Genomic DNA, 19,961 nt, shown 5'->3' with positions numbered 1-19,961 from the left:
GGTGAGATTTATGAAAAGTCATTCAATGAACTTAAAGTTAGACTTACCACTGCTCCAGTTTTGATCATTCCGGAGAGAGGATTGGGTTATTTGGTTTATTGTGATACATCTCGAGAAGGTTTGGGTTGTGCATTGATGCAAGAGGGAAATGTAGTAGCTTATGATTCGTGACAGTTGAAAACACACGAGAGAAATTATCCCATTTATGACCTAGAGCTAGTAGCGATGATCTTTGCCTTGAAGATTTGGAGACATTACCTTTATGGGGAGGACCACAAGAGTTTGAAATACCAATTTACACAAAAAGATTTAAATTTGAGACAAAGGCGGTGGATGCAGTTTATAGAGGATTATGACTTTGAGTTACACTATCATCCAGGGAAGGCTAATGTGGTGGCTGACGCTTTGAGTAGGAAGTCCATTAGCAGTGTAGCTAGTATTGCCATCCAGAAATGGGAGATGTTGGGTGCAATTGCCGAGTTTGACTTGCATCTTAGAGAGTCCGTCGAGTCGGCTGCTTTGTTTACTGCAATTGTATAACCTACACTTGTGAACCGGGTTATAGAAGCCTAGCGAGGTGATATTGAGGTAGAAACACTCCGGGAGAAAATTTCTAGTAGGAAGGTAGAGAACGCTTGAACGTGTATTCTAACTCGAGTGTTAGATACCTTGACTGCCTTTTCGTGCCGGAGTCCTACTAAGAATAAGTAATTTGAGAGTTTCGCCATTCATGCCTTACGGTACACCCGGGAGGCACAAAGATGTATCATGATTTTAGCCACTAGTTTTAGTGGAGGGGAATGAAGAAGGACGTAACCGTGTTTGTATCGAGGTGCCTTACTTGTCAACAAGTGAAAGCCAAACATCAGAGACCAGCGGGTTTGTTGCAACCCTTGCCTATAGTTGAGTGAAAGTTGAAGCATGTCACGATGGATTTTGTTATAGGTCTTCCGAGGACTCAACGGGATAATGATGCCATTTGGGTGGTAGTTGATCGATTGACTAAGTCAGCACACTTTGTACCTATGCGCACGAGTGACTCAGTGGATGTCCTTGCTACCCTATAGGTTAGTGACATAGTTCAACTTCATGGGGTCCCTATGACTATTGTTTCGGATACAGATCCACATTTTACGGTTCGGTTGTGGTAGAGTCTACAGAATGCCTTGGGCACTAGATTGACATTTAATATTGCTTATCATCCTCAGACTGACGGGCAGTTAGAGCGTACCATTCAGTTCTTAGAGGATATGGTTTGGGGTTGCGTTCTAGACTTTAAGGGTCGTGGGAGAGGCACTTGTCTTTAGTGGAGTTTGCCTATAACAATAACTTCTAGTCGAGTATTAGCATGGTACCGTTTGAAGCCTTGTATGACCGGCCTTGTAGACTCCTGTGTGTTGGGCCGAGGTGGGTGATGTACCTATGATAGGACCTAAGTTGGTTCGGGAAACGACGGAAAAGGTTATGCTTACTCGTAAGAGGTTGGTTACGGCTCAGAGTTGCCAGAAAAGCTATGTCGACCATAGGAGGAGACCATTATCATTTGACGTGGGAGATTACGTCTTTTTTAAAATATCACCTAGACGGGTTTGATGAGGTTTGGGAAGAGCGGGAAGTTGGCTCCTAGATTTATTGGGCCTTTTGAGATCCTAGAGCGGATTGGGGAGGTAACTTACCGTTTGGCCTTGTCGCCACAACTTTCCAGGGTTTATGATGTGTTTCATATTTGTATGCTCTGGAAGTATGAGCCAGATCAAGATCCTTCACACGTGTTAGATTGGACCGAGTTAGAGGTAGATGAGGATGTCTCGTATGAGGAGAGACCGGTTAGAGTTTTGGATACTTGAGACCAAGTTTTGCGTGGCAAGACAATTCCATTGGTAAAAGTGTTGTGGAGACATTACGGGGTTAAGGAAGCAACTTGGAAACGTGAGGCAGAAGTCCGTGGGAAGTATCCGGACCTATTTGTCGATATTTGAACTTGTATTAGAAATCTTGTCATGTTAATGTAATATACACATTGTGTATGTTTTGGAAATGTGAATTGTATATTCAATAATGGGCATGTGTTTATCATGGTGATGAGAATGAATGACCAATGGATGGGTCATGGTGATGAAATTGAATTGCCATAATTATTGTAATTGGTTTAAATACGTGGACGAAATTCCTTAAGGGGGGAGGTTATAACAATATTGATTTAGACCCGACCCATTTATTTCTTTTGAATCTGGGAAACCATATCCGTAGCGATCGTCCTTCCCTCTTTTCTTGTTAGGTTTTGGTTTCGAGAGTCGACACCATCTTTGGTGATGTCGACACTGCCTTCTTTTCTTTGTTTTGTTCTGCTCCTGAGGTCGACACCACCTTCTTGATGTGCTCTTGGTGTGGCTACTGAAATTTGGGGTTGACACCAATCTTAGTGGTGTCGACACTAGCCCTATTGTTGGCCTCTGGAGTCGACCTTTCCAATGTTGCTTTGTTCTGGGTTGCCTACTGCAAAATAGGGTCGACACGATTGGTTCCTAGGGTCGACCCTCATCTGCTACAAAACGTTAGTGTCTCAGCTTTTCTTCTTGAGGGTCGACACCATTGTCTCGAGGGTCAACCCCTGTGAGTTATTTCCAGATTTTTGTTCGGCTTGGGCCCTACTTTGGGGGGATTTTGACTTGTTCTTTTCATTTGACTTTGGAGCAATTATTCTGTTAATGCCTAGTCACTATAAATAGACCCAAAAGCATTTCTCTCTCATGAGTTGTTTCTCTTTCTCCCTCATCACCTGTGACTTCTCTCTCTTTCACTCAAAACTCAACTTTTCTCACTTACATCTTCAGATCTACTCACCTAGAGGTACCTCCTCATCTTGGTCCTTTGAAATAGATTGTAGATCATGTCAAGAGCTTCCTTTTGAGCCAAGTGGTTCGTGATTTCATTGACGTTGAGTTTTTTCGAGTTCTCTTCTTCCGCCTTCTAAGCTCGAGGTAGGGATTCTCCTCGCTTCCTTATGAGTTTTAACTTAGTTATTTGTTTTTTATAAAACAACATTGTGAAAAAATGGATTTTTGAACAATCATGAGTTTTGGTTCGAAATCAATAGGAGGGGGTTTTCAAATGGTTTATTGGGAACTGTTGTAGATAGATATTTATTAATGAGATATGATGAAATGATGGGTTTTTACCTTGGGAAATGGTTTATAAAGGAAAGAGGGTTTTTACCCTAGAAATCTCAAATGTTGATTTTGTATAAATGGAACTGATATTGAAAAGGTGAAATTGAGTTGATATGTATTATCACTCACATTTTGAAATTTGAAAAGTTTATCTTTATTGAAATTATCTATTTGTTTAGAGATATCTATTTTAGGCTATCGGTGGAGGATAGCTATGATTGTTGTAGAAATTGTATGAGGATTAGGTAAATTGAAACTACTTTCTCATCCACTTGCATTGGCATTATTACACCTTTAATACATGGAAAACATATATTGTCTTAAGAAAAATGGGTGAATTTAGGAGAAAGTTGTTGTTACATCAAATAAGTTGGCCTATGTGTCCATGGTAAAAGTCCTAAAAAGTACACGTATACATGGGTGCCGATCCCACGGACGAAATATCCGTAAAATGGCAATAATAGTACTTGTATAGCCTACGTTTACATGGGTGCCGGCTTACGGTTTCCCACGGACAAGATTTCAGTGAAATGTGACACTTGTCTAAAGATTCCCAGAATTGTGATTCATTACCCTGTTTTCTAATGTAAAGGAAATGATTCTTGAACTGTGGCATGAACCTGGCATAACATGGTTTCGGAAAGGGATATAAAATGTTTTGTCACGAGCATTACATATGCATTTCACCCTTATATCTTTGTTAAGATTCATATATTGTGTTGAATTATTTTTACTGGGCTTTGACTCACCCTATGTGGGAAAACCATTTTCAGGTGCTGATGATATGCCTCCGCCAAGGTAGTAGCTTGGGAGGACTTGGAAGTAAGGGCTCCATTTTGTAGAATTTATTCGTACATGCCTAGGGCTTTAAGTATGTTGGATTTAAATCCATTTTGTTGTAACCAAGTACTGTCTTGGAAAACTATAAGCCTTTAAGGCACTTCTTATTTGTTCAACTCTCATTCTGTTTCCTTATCATGTAACATATGCTATAGATTCAGGATTAGGCTTTTGAATGTATACTTGCCTATGTTACTCTTTTGTATAAGAAATTGGAATTAATGGAAGATAATTACTTTATCATTGTTGTTATTTATTAATGTTGTGAATGGGTTATAGTATTTATTTTGAGGCGTTACAACGGAAGGCAGTGGTTCAAAGAGAGAGAGAGAGAGAATCTAGATTGGCGACCGTAGAGGTGGTAGCATCAGCAACGATGAAGAGCCTTTGAACATGGAGATGAACAACGGTGTTGGAATGGTAGTGTCTTGGAGAAGTAAGGTGGCTGTGATTGAGGATAGGTGGCGACGATGATGGAGATCTAAAATAGGGGACAACAATGATTAGGGTTTAAGGACCATGCTAACAAGCGCCAATCTCTTAGTAACTTTTTCAAGGAGGTAGGTATCTAATTTGATATAATTGTTCATATGGAGGTAGGTTGAGTAATTGCTACGATTCGCTGGAAAATTACTCTGATTTTATTTTCTCTCTTTCATATATCAATCACAATTTGCATTTTAGTGTCACTTTCAAACTCAGATTGATGCTTATATTCTGGATTGTCGATTCTTCATCATCAATTGATACTGTTTCTTCTCAAATTGTAAGTAGTTGGGAAGAAATTCGTTCTTAGTATTTTAATACATATATGTTGTTTCTTTCAGATCAAACCCGAGCATCAATCAACAGTAGTGCACAGATCAACAAGAGCTTATTCATGGTTTATATATATATGCACAAAAGCAATGTATATGCCATGACCTGTTGAAGCTTGGGCTTTGTCGAGGAAGACTACCAGGCACAATAAACTGCAATCCCACTCACACTGCCATAAAAGATGAGAGAGATAGAGAATGGGTGTTTTAGAGAGAAAGAGTGTAGACTCAACCTCTGTGCTGGTGTTTTGGTAGCAAGTAGAGAACTAGTGTTGGCAAGAGAGAGACCCATAAATGGGTTTGTAGAGAGAGATATTCAATTTCAACATATAGGGATTGTCCTTTGTGTTCTTTTTTCTTTTTTCTTTATTGTTGTTGTTGTTGTTGTTGAGAAACATATTGCAATTGAACAGATATGTTTAAAAGATACATATAAATTCGAATGGATAGGAGTCAAAATTCAAACAAATAAAAAAAAAAAAGATTAGTGAATTTAATAGATAAGAGAAAAAATTGAGCAAATAATAAAATTGGACATATATTTGAACAGATAAGGGAAAAAAATTGAACAAATAGTTAAAAAATTTAAACAGATAGAAAATAATTTTAACATATAGACAAAAGATTTGAACAAATAGAAAATAATTTGAACAGATAGATATAAATTTGAACAGATAGTCAACGAAAATAAACTGATAAAAAAGTCAACAAATAAATTAAGGGATAAAATTGAAAATAAAATTTTCTTCCAAAACAATGAAAAAACTTCTCACCAAACTATTTCACAAAGGATCTCACCAATAAAAAACGTCCACTGAATCTAATGCCTTATATCATCTTTAGATTAGATTTATCACTAATTTACTCTTTTTCTTTTCCTTTTTGAAAAAGAATTACTTTTTTTCTTAAAAGTTAAAGGCTGCCTAAAAAATATGACAAAATTGAAATTCACAATTTAGTTCTTCCATTATCTTTCAGCATTAATAAAGTAATCAATAATATTAGTATTAAAAATATATTAATAGGGATGAATCTAGAATTCTAACAACGGGTTGAATATGTTCTAACCAAAATTGAAAAAAATATTATTGACTAAAACGTAAATTTCTATCAACCAAAAAAAAGTAACAAATAATATGCAAAAACATATATAAATAAGTATTTTTTTATATATTTCTCTTGAATTACAAAAAGGTAGCAATTTTAACACATTTTATCAATACTAGTTGTGAGAAACAAAACCATTTTTTTTTAGGAGGTCATCTTTTTACCCAAATTATTAATTTTATACTTTTTGCATTATGTTTCATATATATAGATATAGAATGTATGGATTGTGCAACTAATTAATCTTTCTTAAAACGTAAAGAGGATAAATCCGTATAATTTTAAAATAATTAATAGCCAATACTAATATATGAGTGAGTGAACTCGTAAGGGGGCGATTGCTCCTGGGTCCATCATTGATGAGACCCATATATTTGTGAAGGAGGATCCCCTCTAGTGCAGATTTTGGATTGGAGGACGTTGTTTGGGCTCGTGTGGCCTATTATGGCTTCCGTTTCGATGATCCGAACAGTTCATTTTGTCAGGTATGTCGTGTATTTCATCCAAAAAAAAAAGGATCAAGCCAATAATTGTATCTTATTTAATTTATGGTGTTTGTCACTAAAAAATATATTATTTATTTTTAAAAACACAGCTATCGTATCAACCTAATTTTTTTTATGGAAGAAATTCACGAAGTACTTGACAAAATGAATGGTTTGAACTATCGAAACGGAACCCGTAATGAGCTGCACAGGTCCAAACAACACCTTTAGTCCAAAATCTGGACTGGAAGGGATCTTATTGCTGCATTTGAAAAAAAATAGAAGAAAAAAAAAACGGCAAATTACACTTTTTACCCCCTCTAACTTGATTCAAATTTTACTTTGGTTCCTATTATTTTAGTTTGAATAATTTAATCTCTACACTTTAAGTTCAATTTCAATTTAGTCATTCCGTCTAAATTTCTATTAATTTTTTCTGTCTAAACACTCCAAGAAATTGACAACTATTTGAAAATTATCAATTTTAACCTTTAACTTGAAATGAAAGACCAAATCAACACTAGGCTTAAAGTGTAAGATTAAATTATTTAGTTTAAAATAAAATTAAAATAAAAATACAAGAGTTAAACGTGTTTACAAGTATTGTTTGGTTTCTACGGAGTTTCTTACATTTCTTGTTCCATTTGTCGCAGCAAAGACATTAATTATCATATTCATATTCATATTCATATGGTATCCCGATATTGGCACAATTGTCATTTTCATCATAAATATTATTTTTTTCACAAACTTTTAAATCAAAATATTATTTGTGGCCACATTATGAAAGAAGAACTCCTATTAAAATTTGGCATTTTATTAAATTTTGTGCTAAATTTAGCAATGCCATATATTGACAACTCTTTTCTTCTGAACTTGATTTGAGCATCTCCAACCCAATACTCTCAATTAGAAGATGGAAATAAAAAAATTTAAAAAAAAATTATTTAAAAAGTGAATGTAGAGTATCTCACTGTTCACTCAAACTCCAACTATAAATCTTCATTTTCTTCTCTAAAGATTTTCCCCAAATTTTTTTTCTCAAAAAGTGAATAATTTTTGGTCATTAATAAATTTTTAATTAAAATTTTTGTTTGATTTCACTCTTTTTAACGATATCAACTTTATAAAAAATTAAATGTACATATTAAAAATTATTTGTATTTTATGACATATAACCAAAAATACAAAAAAATAGAAAATGATTGGGAGAAGAGGTTGAAAGGAAAGGTTTTGAGGACAAAATTGGTTTTTTAGAAAATATATAACGTTATGGAGATATTCCTATATTTCTCACTATCTGTATACTTGGAGAATCAATCCATCCTTTTCTCAAATGAAGATGGTTTTAAAGGATGGATTGGAGGTAAAAATCCTTCATATACGTAGATGCTCTCTACTAGAGGATTTTTTATTCAAAAAGTGAATATTGAATATCCCACTATTCACTCAAACTCCAACCACAAATCTTCATTTTCTTCTCTAAATATTCTCTCCAAAATATTTCTCTTAAAAGTGAATAATTTTTGTTCAGTAATAAATATTTAATTTTCAAATTTTTGTTCAATATATTTAATAGAGGAAATTTCATTTTATCCCCACATTATACAATGATGATCAATTTAACCCCTATATTTCTTATAATTTCAATTTTATACCTAAATTATTTGATTTTGGATCAATTTTACCCCTTTCTTTAACTGCCTTTTATAATCAAATGGAAGTTGCTAACGTGGCACTGAAATTTTATTTTGCCCTCCAGACTATCTCAAGTTTGGGGTCTAATTGACGGTTTGGGGTAAAATGACATCTCGAATGAAGACAGCAGCAAAAGTCGTCTAATTATAGACGACAACTGACAGCAAAGGTGAAATTGATCCAAAATTGAATAGTTTAGGTGTAAATTTGAAACAGAGCTGATAGAGAGCTCTAATAGAGTTGCTCTAAAAGCAGCTCTAGTGAGCTGGCAATGCATGAAAAATAAAAAATAAAATAAAAAAAGGAAAAAGACAAAACAGAACAAGGAAAAAGACAAATTAATGCTATTTTAGAGCTCTAAAACATATTTCAAATTTGAAATTATAAGAAGTACAAGGGTTAAATTGATTATCGAGGTATAATTTAGGAGATAAAATGATATTTCCTGTATTTAATATTAAACTCGTTTTAAAGATATAGTTTTGCTCTTTTTAATGATATCAACTTTATAAAAGTTAAATATACATGTTAAAAGTTATTTGTATTTTATAACATGGAAATGGTTTTAGAGAACGGGTTGGAGGAATAAATCCTTCATATATAAAGATATAGAAGGTGGATTAGAGATGTTCTAACGAAGTTATTATAATTGGGAAAATTTCAATTCAGGATGATTTTGAAAAATAATTACAAATAAACAGTAAATTTTATAAATATTAATAATTAAAAATATTATTTTTTCCATAAATTTATAATAATTTTATGAAACTATCACTCATCCATAATTTTCCCATTATAATTTAGCAATAACAATTACAGTCATGGAGTTAGTTTTTCTAACAACTGTTTTTATTTTCTATCAAAATTTTCTTTTAAGGAAAATGTTTGGTGGCCACAAATTATGTGGCTCAAATGGCCCGAAACTGTCAAAACGACGTCGTTTTGCACCCAAAACGATCATTTTGCACCCAAAACGATCGTTTTAGATGTTTTAAGCCATTTGAGCCACAGAATTTGTGGCCACCTAGCATTGCTGTTCTTTTAAAGTCCTACTAGCTAGCTGCCACTCAAGTAAAAGGAAAGGAAATGAGTAAAAATGTTGCAAAATGGGCCATTGACAATGAGAGGCCATTATTTTTTTCTCTATGATTATGATTTCAAAAGTAGAGAACAGAGAGAAGCATCCAAAATCATATTCTTTATTCAATCAGGGCCGGCTCTGAATTTCCTCTCTCTCTCTCTCTCTAATATTGCTCTGTTTCATACATTCCTTCCTGGGATCTTTTGCAGCAAAGACGAGTAGACATGGAAGTGGTGGGAATCTTCGTCTCTCCCTTGCTAAAAGCTGTGATTAACAAGCTGTTGTCCTCTGATTTAATCGACTTGGCACGTCAAGGGGGTGTCGACACTTCCATCAAGAAGCTGAAGAAGTCATTTGAAGATATAAATGATGTTCTTGCTGATGCAGAGGACAAGCAGATATCCGACAAGGCTGTCAATAAGTGGCTGAAAGAGCTCCAGCATTTGGCTTACGATGCGGACGATGTGTTGGACGAGTTTGGCACTGAAGTTCTACGCAAAAAGCTGATCATGGCAGATACTGATGTTGGTGAGGCCAGCACAAGTGGTAAGGTACGACGATTCCTCCTTCCTACTTGTTGCACTGGTTTTACTCCAACTGCGATTTCATTCAATTTTGCAATTCGGTCCAAGATAAAGAAGATCAATGGTCAGTTACAAGATGTTACTACAAGAATTAAGGAACTTGGTTTGGTCAAAAAGGCTATTGGGGGGACTCATAAGCCTACAAATGCGTGGCCGAGACGAGAAACCACATATTTGCTGGATGATCCTTTTGTTTGTGGCAGAGATGAAGATAAAAAACGGATTGTTGAATTGCTTCTTAGAGATACACCAACTCAAAACAAAGTCGATGTCATTCCCATCACCGGCATGGGTGGGATTGGCAAGACTACTCTGGCTCAACTCATTTATGATGATGATGGTGTCAAAAACCATTTCGATCTAAAAGCGTGGGTTTGTGTATCTGAGGAGTTTGATGTTAAGACAATAACAAAGGCAATTCTGGAGTCATTCACTCTCCAGTCATGCGATTTGACAAAGTTAACTGACCTTCAAAGTAAACTTGAGGTCATGCTGGCAGAAAAAAAGTTTTTGCTTGTTTTAGATGATGTGTGGAACCATAGAGATGAAGAGTGGAGTTCACTACAATCTCCATTGCGAGCTGGAGCACATGGAAGTAAAATCATTGTGACAACACGAATCGCAGCTGTTGCGGAAAAGGTGATGACGATTAAATATCACAATTTGCCAAGCTTATCACCTGATGTTTGCTGGTTAATATTTTCCCGTCATGCATTCAAGAATATAAATACTAGTGAACATCCAGAATTGGAATCAATTGGCAGGCAAATTGTTGCCAAGTGCGGAGGCTTGCCACTGGCAGCAAGGGCCCTCGGTGGCTTATTACAATGTAAACAAAATGAGCATGAATGGAAAATGGTACTAACTAACAATATATGGGATAAACCATATGAGGAAAGTGGCATTCTCCCAGCACTGAAATTGAGCTATCATCATCTCCCTTCCCATTTGAAGAGGTGCTTTGGTTATTGTGCAATTATCCCAAAGGATTACGAATTTGGGAAGGATGAATTAGTCTTGTTATGGATGGCAGAAGGTTTAATTGAACACCCAGAAGGTGGAGAACAAATAGAAGATGTAGGCTGCAGGTATTTTCACGAATTGGTGTCTAGGTCATTATTCCAATTGTCAAGGCATAATAAATTGCTATTCATAATGCATGACCTCATCAATGATTTGGCTCAAGCAGTTGTAGGGGACATCTGTTTTAGGTTGGAGAATAATTTAGAGGGTGGCAAGCAGAACAAGATTTCAGACAAAGCTCGACATTCATCTTTTGTTGGTAGTGAATATGAAGGAATTAGAAAATTCAAAGCTTTCGATGATGCCAGATGCTTACGAACCTTCTTAAGGTTTTCGCCGCGTGCATTCAACTGCACAACAAGGTACTTGATTCATGATTTGTTGCCAATGCTAAAGTGCTTACGTGAGTTGCGTTTGTGTTATTCTGGGATAGATGAACTACCAGATTCCGTTGGAGATCTAAAGCATCTACGGTACCTTGATGTATCCCTTTCTCGAATTAGGAAGTTACCTGATTCGGTGGTAACTCTCTACAATTTACAAGTCTTGTTTTTGAAATTTTGTTTTGCACTTGAGAAGTTGCCTCTAAACATGGGGAGGCTAGTGAACTTGCGCCACTTTGACATGACTGGAGTGCATATTCCATCATCAGAAGAGATGTCACTACATATAGGTAAATTAACTAATCTCCAAACATTGTCAAATTTTATGGTGGGTAAAGATCGTGGGCGTAAAATAGGAGAGTTGAAAAACCTATCACATATTCAAGGGGCAATACACATATCAAGAATGGAGAATGTCGATGGTGTTCAGGATGCAGTGGATGCCAATTTAATGTCTAAGGAGGAGTTAAAAGAGTTATCACTAGATTGGGATGACTCTCATAGTTCACAGAATGACATATTTGAGAGGGATGTGCTTGACGTGATGAGGCCTTTCAAATTTTTGGAACGACTCACCATCAGTGGGTATCGTAGTACAAAATTTCCAAACTGGGTTGGAGATGTTTCATTCTCTAAAATGGTATTCATGCGATTAAAAGGTAGTAAATATTGCACATCTTTGCCACCACTTGGACAACTACCCGTGCTTAAAGACCTTTACATTGAAGGAATGAGTATAATAAAGCGCCTAGGTTGTGAGTTCTATGGGCAGCAGTGTGGTGCCAAACCTTTCCCCTCTCTAGAGAGACTGAGCTTTGAGTTTATGACAGAATGGGAGGATTGGTCTGCTTTTGAAACAGAGGGAGTTCAGCCGTTCAGTCATCTCAGTGAGCTTTCCATCATAAATTGTCCCAAACTTGTTGGAAGATTACCAAATGATCTTCCTTGTCTCAATTCTCTCAAAATTGATCGTTGTCCGCAGTTATTGATTGATGTTTTGAGCCTCGTTCAGCCATCACTTGCGTCCTTGTCAATGAATTATGTTATGCTCCCAAGCCTTCCAGCACTCTTAGGGATCAAGAACACGATCGAACTTGGTTCCCTCACCTTGGATATTAGCCATGTTACAGTTCTCGACTCCCTCTGCGATCCAAGCCCAACTGATGAAGAGTTACTAGCTAATGAAATGTCTAAGCATTTGACTTCAATAACTGCTTTGCGTATTTCTCATGTTGAAAAACTGGTGTTCCTACCGACATGGTTTACTCAAGATTTGACGCGACTCGAGAAATTGGACATTAGTAACTGCCAAGAACTCTTAACATTGTGGCGGAATAAGGTGAGAATACAACTATGTCTCCCTGCCCTCTGCCATTTGAAGATTTCTTGTTGCCCCAAAGTCGTTTGCTTGTTTGAAGAAGAGCAAGAAAAAAAAGGAAAAGGTTCGAAAAAGCAGCAACATGAGGGGCTGCCTTGCATGACGAGACTCGAGTATTTAACAATTGAAGAGTGTGGAATGCTGAAGAAACTGCCACAAGATCTGCACACATACACATCTCTTGGGGTGCTTAGAATCTGCAATTGTGCAAGTCTGATCTCTTTTCCAATGAAAGGTTTGCCATCTATGCTGAGAGAACTTGGGGTTTCAGGGTGTGATGCTTTGGAGTCCCTACCCGAGTTGATGACACTCAATAATCTGCAAGAGTTGAAGGTTTCTGAATGTGCATCACTCACATATTTATTGTCAAGAGGTGGGCTACCATCCACACTAAAACAACTTGGGATTGAGGGTTGCAGAAATCTGGAGTCACTTTTTGCAGAGGAAGGGATCAAAATTGATTGTCCATCTCTTGAAACTATTTGTATCAAATTTTGTTGGAGTCTCAAATCTTTACCTGAAGCCAATAATATCAGGAATCTCAGTGAATTGCAGATAAACTATTGTTATAATCTGGAGCCCCTGTCACTTGGCGGTCATGATGAGAACAACAACAACATGAACCAACTCAGTTCGCTTCAAAAGCTGTGTTTATATAAATGCAGAGCAGGAATGGTCTCCTACTTTGTGAAGGAAGGGAGTTTCCCCACCAACATCACTTCACTTGAAATCGGGAATTTGAGAGTGGGTCAACTTCCAGTTCCGCCTCCATCTCCATTAGAGTGGGGTTTGCACAAACTCTCTTCTCTTACAACACTCACACTTGATGGCGGAGGTTGGCCGTGGGGAGATACGGTGTCCTTTTCAGAAGAAGGGATGTTCCTGCCCACCTCTCTCATCGATTTGACCATTTGGAGCTTCCCAAATCTGGAAAGACTCTCTTATGAGGAGTTTCAAAACCTCACCTCTCTTGAAAGACTTAATATTTCGTATTGCCCTAGGCTCACGTCCTTTCCAAAGGAAGGGTTGCCTCCCTCTCTTTTGCATCTATGGATCTTGCACTGCCCTGAGCTTGCGACCTTTCCAGAACAAGGATTCCCTCCCTCTCTTTTGCATCTATGGATCGTAGATTGTAATCCAATACTGAAACAGAAGTGTGAAAAGGGGAAAGAATATTGGCCCATCATCCAATACATTCCTCGAGTAGATTTCGAATAAGCAGCCACCTGCAAGGTACAAACAAACAAACACAAAATCTGTCCTACCATTTTTATTTATTTATTTGTATTCTCATTACCAATTTCAGATTTTTATCACAAATGAGGATTTATTATATTTGCATCCTCTACTATCACAATATAAAAATTAAAAGGTACAATAAAAAATAATAAATTTTAAATTTGATCTTATACATATCAAATAATTTGTTTTAGTTTAATATTTAAATTTTTATCAAACAACTTTTCAACTTACAAACAAGCAAACACAAAATTTGTCATACCTATATTGGAGCATGTATATATTTTATATATTAAATTATTAAATATATAATTATATTCTAATTTTTTTCCCCTCTATTTAGTTAGTTGTAATATATTTGTTAAAATATGAATTTTTGTTAGAGATTGGTATCAATTACAAATTATCTTTATTAAGTATAAATAAATATTATGTAAATAGAAAGTAATAATAAGTTTGAGTTGTTTTTCTTTTATTTCTTTAAGATTTGTATGCTTGAGAGATTCGATCTCACTTGAAAGCGAGTTTATTCCTAGAAATGAGCGAGTTTCTTGATGGTTTCTTATTTGTTTGGTTTTACAATTTTCTCAAAATTATTTTCAATCACTTTTTTCTATCTCTTCTCTCATTCTCTCACATCCTACACATCAATCAATCACTTTTTCTCTCATACCCATCTATTCAACTACAAAAAAATTTCAAATCATTCCAAACTACAAACCTACAAAACTAATTTCAAAATATACAACCAAATAAATTTTCAAATTTTGAAAACTCTTTTCAGTCTTGTGTTTCAAAATTACTTTCAAAACTAAACCAAACACAGCCTATGTGGGCAGTTTAAATAGTGAATCCCACTAACTATTGTTGTTGTCACCCTTTTGCTCTCCAGGGCTTTGTTGTTGTGGAAACAAACTAGGATGTATTCATACTTGCTGTCTAAGCTGCATTGCGAGATCTTGTGCCTCTTTTCAAGGTATGCCAGAATTATGCTTGATAAAAGACTTTGGCTGCTCTGATTTAACTCAATGCTTCTTGGCTTTGGGGAGAGCTACAATTTTGAATGCAATGGGTCGCTATTTTTTGAGTTTTAGAATTATCATGGGTTTCTTTTTTTTAAATTTCTTTTCAGAATATATTCATATACTATTGTCTAGTCATGGCGAAAGCTCTCATAAGTAATAAACGAGCAAGAGATATATGAAGAAAATTGAGAATAAAGTCCTTTCCTGAGACTGCAATTGTAAACGCCTCCCTATTGCACATTGTCATGCAAGACTTTCGATCATTAAGACTTCCATGCCTTGCAAGAAGGGATTTTTTTTTTTTTAATATCAAGTTGTATTTTTAAACCATCCTGCTTGCATGCTTGATTACATTTGACAGTTACAAAGCCACACGTAATCTTGTCAAAATCCATGTGGGTAATCTGTTCTAGTAGCTGGAGGGATTTAGGCTTCCTTTATTAAAGGGGAGTTGAGAAACCATCTACCCTACTTGGAGTATTATTTAGAATTCAAATCCAAGGAAAATATGCAAAAAAATATAGGAAACTATTAGAAATTGGCATACCGTATAGAGTTTTTGTGTTTGTTTGTTTAAATTTACATGTTGATTTGTTTAGACTTGTCATGAAGTGGGTGATATGGAAAACAATAAGAAGAAAACATAAGGGGAAGTTCATCTAATAGTAACAAATAGTTCTCTAATCTTTGATAAAATCGGGTTCTTTTCCGGATGGGGTTGACCAAAGACTAAAGTATCTTAGCAGACACTAGCGAGAAATCCTCGCTACTTTGCCACTTCAAAAATCTTCCGGCAAACTCCAAAACATGAAATATTAAAAAATGTTTGGAATGAGAGTCTTAGCTTTAGATATATTTATTCTACTAGATCATAGGCTATTTAAAAAATAGTCGATTACGCTGTTCAAGCTTGGTGCCACATTAGGAAGATATTGCTCATAGTTTGTATTTGCCTAAATGTTATTCACCAGTAAAGGGATAAGTTTGTCATTCATCAATGAAGGGATCAGTTTTGGCTTGAAAATGTAAGGTAGAATATCAGCTTCCAAATCTTATACTGTTTCTGAAATTACAAAAGAACCTGTATAATGCTTTCAAAAATGGTATTACGACAAAACATGCCAGTATCAATTTCTAGTTGTCTGTAATTTTTAATCTTATCTTTTGAAACCAAACTTTTTCTTAGCTACTCCAACAGGTAAAATAGGAAATGACTTCTTAAAAGGTCTCAGAAGATAACATGGGATGAAATAGCTTAATTCTAAAAAAAATGAAAGGACTTCCAAGTAATGATAGTTAATGAAATGATAAAATTTGGCCCTTTACTTGTGGTTTCCTCTAAAAGAGCTTGAGCTTGGTTGCAATTTCAATTTATTTTTTGTTAAGCAAATTTGCTTGCCTTCTAGGATATAATTAATTTTCACTACAATTGTGTTCATATATTACTTTGAACATCTTATCAACTTATGGATTTGTTTCCATATCTTGCAGTAAGTTTTTGAGGATGCTTGCAACTTTGCAGGAGAATATGGAGGTTTGTTATGGAAAGACTCAAGATAGATGGCAAAGAAGGCAGAAATACTAGTGCACATCTGAGAATTCCCACATGATCAAAGGCAATAGAAAGCACAGAAAAGGAAAGAAAGAAGCAAAGAAGAGAGAAATTGTACATAGTTGCTTTTTGGCTATTTAGCTTGGTAAGATGGGATTTTAATAAAGCTCTTTCAGCTAAGCAAGGTTGGCAGTTGCTTACTATCCAAATTCAAATTTTCTAAAGCTAGCTTGAGGAGTAAACCATTGACATTGTTTAGAGGAGTATTTGGAGTGCAAAGTATTTTTTGGAGGCTGCGCTGCACTGGCATATTGGGAATGGAAGGTCTATGAAGATTTGGAAAGATATATGGATTCCAAGGCCTTACTCTTACAAACCTATTTCTGTTACAAAATTCTTGCATGCTGATGCTAAGGTTTGCTCTCTCATTTATGAAGTTTTCATCAAACAGTGCTTTTTTTGTTTGGATTTTGAAGTTGAGTTGATATGTAAAATCCCACTTTGCCCAAGGCTTGCTTATGATATACTGGTTTGGTGCTTTACTAAAAATGGCCCTTTTTTCTGTTTAGTTGGCATATCATTTGGAGATGGTTTTGTGAAGCAGAGAAACACAAGTCAGGTCAGATGCTGGGAGTTTTGAAAGGGCATTTTCAAAAAAGATTTGGTTGCTGAAATTTCTGCATAAAGTGAAAATCTTTGCATGGAAAACATGTTCGAATATCCTTCATGTTCAATCAAAGTTGAGGAGGTGCAAATTAATTCAATTCAATGACTGTTATTTCCCTTTTGCTGCAGAAGTTTGGTCATTAAGCCCTCTTTACTCTGTTCTAACCATGCCCTGCTTAAAATTTTCTATTCTTGATCTAGGAGTTTAGCCAAAAGATGGATGTATCGCCTTTGAGATTATTCTTTTTTCATTTGCTGGAGTATTTGGAACAATCACAATGATTGGGTTTTTTTGCTTGGTATGTGGCTGATTACTTACAAGGTTATAACAATACATAGCTCAAGGTGGCGACTCTTGTTAAAAAAAAAAAGATCTTTCTGTTGGGAAAATGGTTTATAGCCATGAGGTTTTGCTAAATTTGGAGCCAAAATTAAGTGGAACCCACTTATTATTTTTGGTCGATCCAAAGGCAAAGTTGTTCATTGCTATGTGAAGATAAATATTATGTATTTGGTTGGTGAAAACCATTTACGGGTGAATGAGAAATCGACGCCAAAGTGAGCCATTGGAAATGACTCATGTTGGTGGGTTTCTACGTTTGTTGTTATTCCCTTGTCCCACATAGGAAACAAGAAGGAAGATGAAAGGATTTACATAATCTAAGTTCCTAGAAAGGCTTGGGCACTAAGGGCACCCAAGTTTTGTAGAGGGGGAGGACCTAGACAAAGCTAACCCTACTGGTGACCACCATACCCACTGGCTCAGATCTGGGTTGGGTCAAGGTTGTGCGTTGGGTCAAAAGATATTTGTGTATATATTTTTTGCAAGGAATTTTTTTAATTATTTTTTTCAAATTCCCTCTAGTTTTATTTCTTCTTCTTCCTGAACATGTGTGTCTGTTCAGATTCAAACGAAAAGTTTTCAATGGCAACCCTTTGCCATTGTTGCACTAGTTTGGACCTTTCCGAACAGGTTCCTAACAGCCTATATAAAGGCAACCCATTTCCAGAATTTATTAATTCAATTCCATCCTGTTTTTTTGTCCTCTCTTGCATTATTCTTCATATTAGTTTTTGAGAGAATTAAGAGAGTTACAGAACATAGGTTCTGATTCACTGTGCAGAATTGAGTGTAGTGCTGCTTCAATATCGCAAAGATCATTGTATCTTGAGAGATAGATGCCATCATACCGTAAGCACTTGTACGGTGGCGAATCTATCTTAAAGACAGAGTGTCATACACTCGACTTGATCATCAACTTTGTTAAATATGTTTTCGGTAAATAAATTCTGTAAGAAAATTTATTTTATTTGTTTGACTTGTTTCTGTTTTTCTTATTATACACAGAAGATTGTTCTAACAGTTTCCAATTGTAAAATATATTTTTATGTATTTTCTAAGTGTTTTGTGAAGAAAATAATAGAAAGGATATGTGGACAGTTTAAATAGCGAAATCAACTAACTATTTTTGTTATTACCTTTTTGTTCTAAAGGGCTTTATTGTTGTGGAAACAAACTTTTGGATGTATTCATAATCATTGTCTACACTACATTGCAAGATTTTGTGCTCTTCTCAAGGTACTTTGGATGTTCTGATTTAAATTAAGGCTTCCTGTCTTTGTAGAAAACTACAACTTTAAATGGAATGGGTTGTTATTTTACGAATTATAGAAATGTCATGAGGTTTTTTATTAAATATATTGATTTACTTTTATCCAGTCATAGTGAAAAATCTCGTATATGATAAAGGAATAAGAGATATATCAAGCAAATTGACAACGAATTTCTTTCCACAGACCACAATTGAAAATCTTCCCTAAGACACACACTTAGGCAAGACTTTTGATAATTTAGACTTCCACGCCTTTGCAAGAAGCAAAACTTTGTATAATTTCACGTTGTGTTTTTAAACCTTTCTCCTTGTATGCTAGACAACATTTGACAATTATGAAGCCACCTAGTTTTGCCTACAACACACTTTTTGTTTAATATATTCTTATAGAGTTTTTTTTTTCTTCTTCAAAATTACATGTTGATCTGTTTAAACTTGTTGGGGAGTGGGCGACATGACAAAGAATGAGAAGAAATCAAAAGGGGAAATTCATTTAATAGTAATAAATGGTCTCTTGATAAAAATGGTTTTCTTTTCCAGATAATGGGGTTGACCAAAGACCAACATCTTAAACACTGAAGAGAAATCCCTGGTTGCTTTGTCCCTCCAGAATTCTTTTGGCAAACTCCAAAACATGACATGGTAAAAATGTTTGAAATGAGAGACTTTCCCTTTGGATACATTTATTCTACTAGATTGTTAGATATTATATATATATATATAAATTGAAGTCATTGTCATTTACCATTTACTAGCTTGGTGCCAAATTAGGAAGCCATTGCTCGTTGTTTGTATTCGTCTAAATTCTATGCCTATATTTGCCATTCATTGATGGAAGAATCAATTTTTGTGCTAAAAATGCAAGGTAGAATATCAACTTCCAAATCTTATTGTAGCTGCAATTACAAAGAAACCTTGTATAATGCTTTCAAAAACGGCATTATGGCAAAACAGGAAAGTATCGATGCCAAGTTGTGTAACACTTCGTATTCCTTGGACTAGTAGGATAGCTCTTGACACTCTTATTATTGTACTTGGGGCCTCTTTGGTTCATTTTGGAATATTGATTGAGGTGGTATCATAATGGTAAAGTATGATTAATCCAAAAACATTGATTCGGATAATTACTCTTTTGCCTTTTTTTCTTTCCACACTTTGAATCTGGATGTAAGGCTAGAACCATTGGAAATCTCGTTTCCGGGGCTTCGATTTAGACACAAGAATGACCCAAAATGGAGTCCAGATGAAGAAGTTTTGCCCATTTGAAATTTGAGAAACTGTGTTAGAAGCAAGTCCACG

General features: G+C 35.5%; 1 protein-coding gene across 3 annotated transcripts; it reads left to right on the top strand.

Annotated features, from left to right (window-relative positions):
- The first annotated feature begins 9,301 nt into the window (after window positions 1–9,301).
- On the top strand, window positions 9,302–17,328 carry LOC145820243 (putative disease resistance RPP13-like protein 1). 3 transcript variants are annotated; one of them, XM_082915333.1, is made up of 5 exons: window positions 9,302–13,800; window positions 14,699–14,782; window positions 16,354–16,528; window positions 16,609–16,798; window positions 16,953–17,328. In XM_082915333.1, exon 1 carries the CDS (start codon window positions 9,424–9,426, stop codon window positions 13,783–13,785), a length of 4,362 nt encoding a protein of 1,453 aa, XP_082771459.1. In that variant the 5' UTR covers window positions 9,302–9,423; the 3' UTR covers window positions 13,786–13,800; window positions 14,699–14,782; window positions 16,354–16,528; window positions 16,609–16,798; window positions 16,953–17,328. The 3 variants fall into 3 exon arrangements, with proteins under 3 accessions (XP_082771459.1, XP_082771458.1, XP_082771457.1); XM_082915332.1 differs by having other exon boundaries at window positions 16,354–16,798; XM_082915331.1 differs by lacking the exon at window positions 14,699–14,782 and having other exon boundaries at window positions 16,323–16,798.
- The last annotated feature ends 2,633 nt before the right edge of the window (window positions 17,329–19,961 follow it).

This window comes from Camellia sinensis, chromosome 2, assembly GCF_055761805.1.
Source record: "Camellia sinensis isolate YWXY chromosome 2, ASM5576180v1, whole genome shotgun sequence".
NCBI lineage: Eukaryota > Viridiplantae > Streptophyta > Magnoliopsida > Ericales > Theaceae > Camellia > Camellia sinensis.
Note: the sequence above shows the minus strand (reverse complement) of the source record. Positions and strands in the feature narration are given on the sequence as shown.

Excerpts from the sequence above, each read along its gene's own strand:
- LOC145820243 (XM_082915331.1), top strand. The coding sequence starts at position 9,424 with ATGGAAGTGGTGGGAATCTTCGTCTCTCCCTTGCTAAAAGCTGTGATT.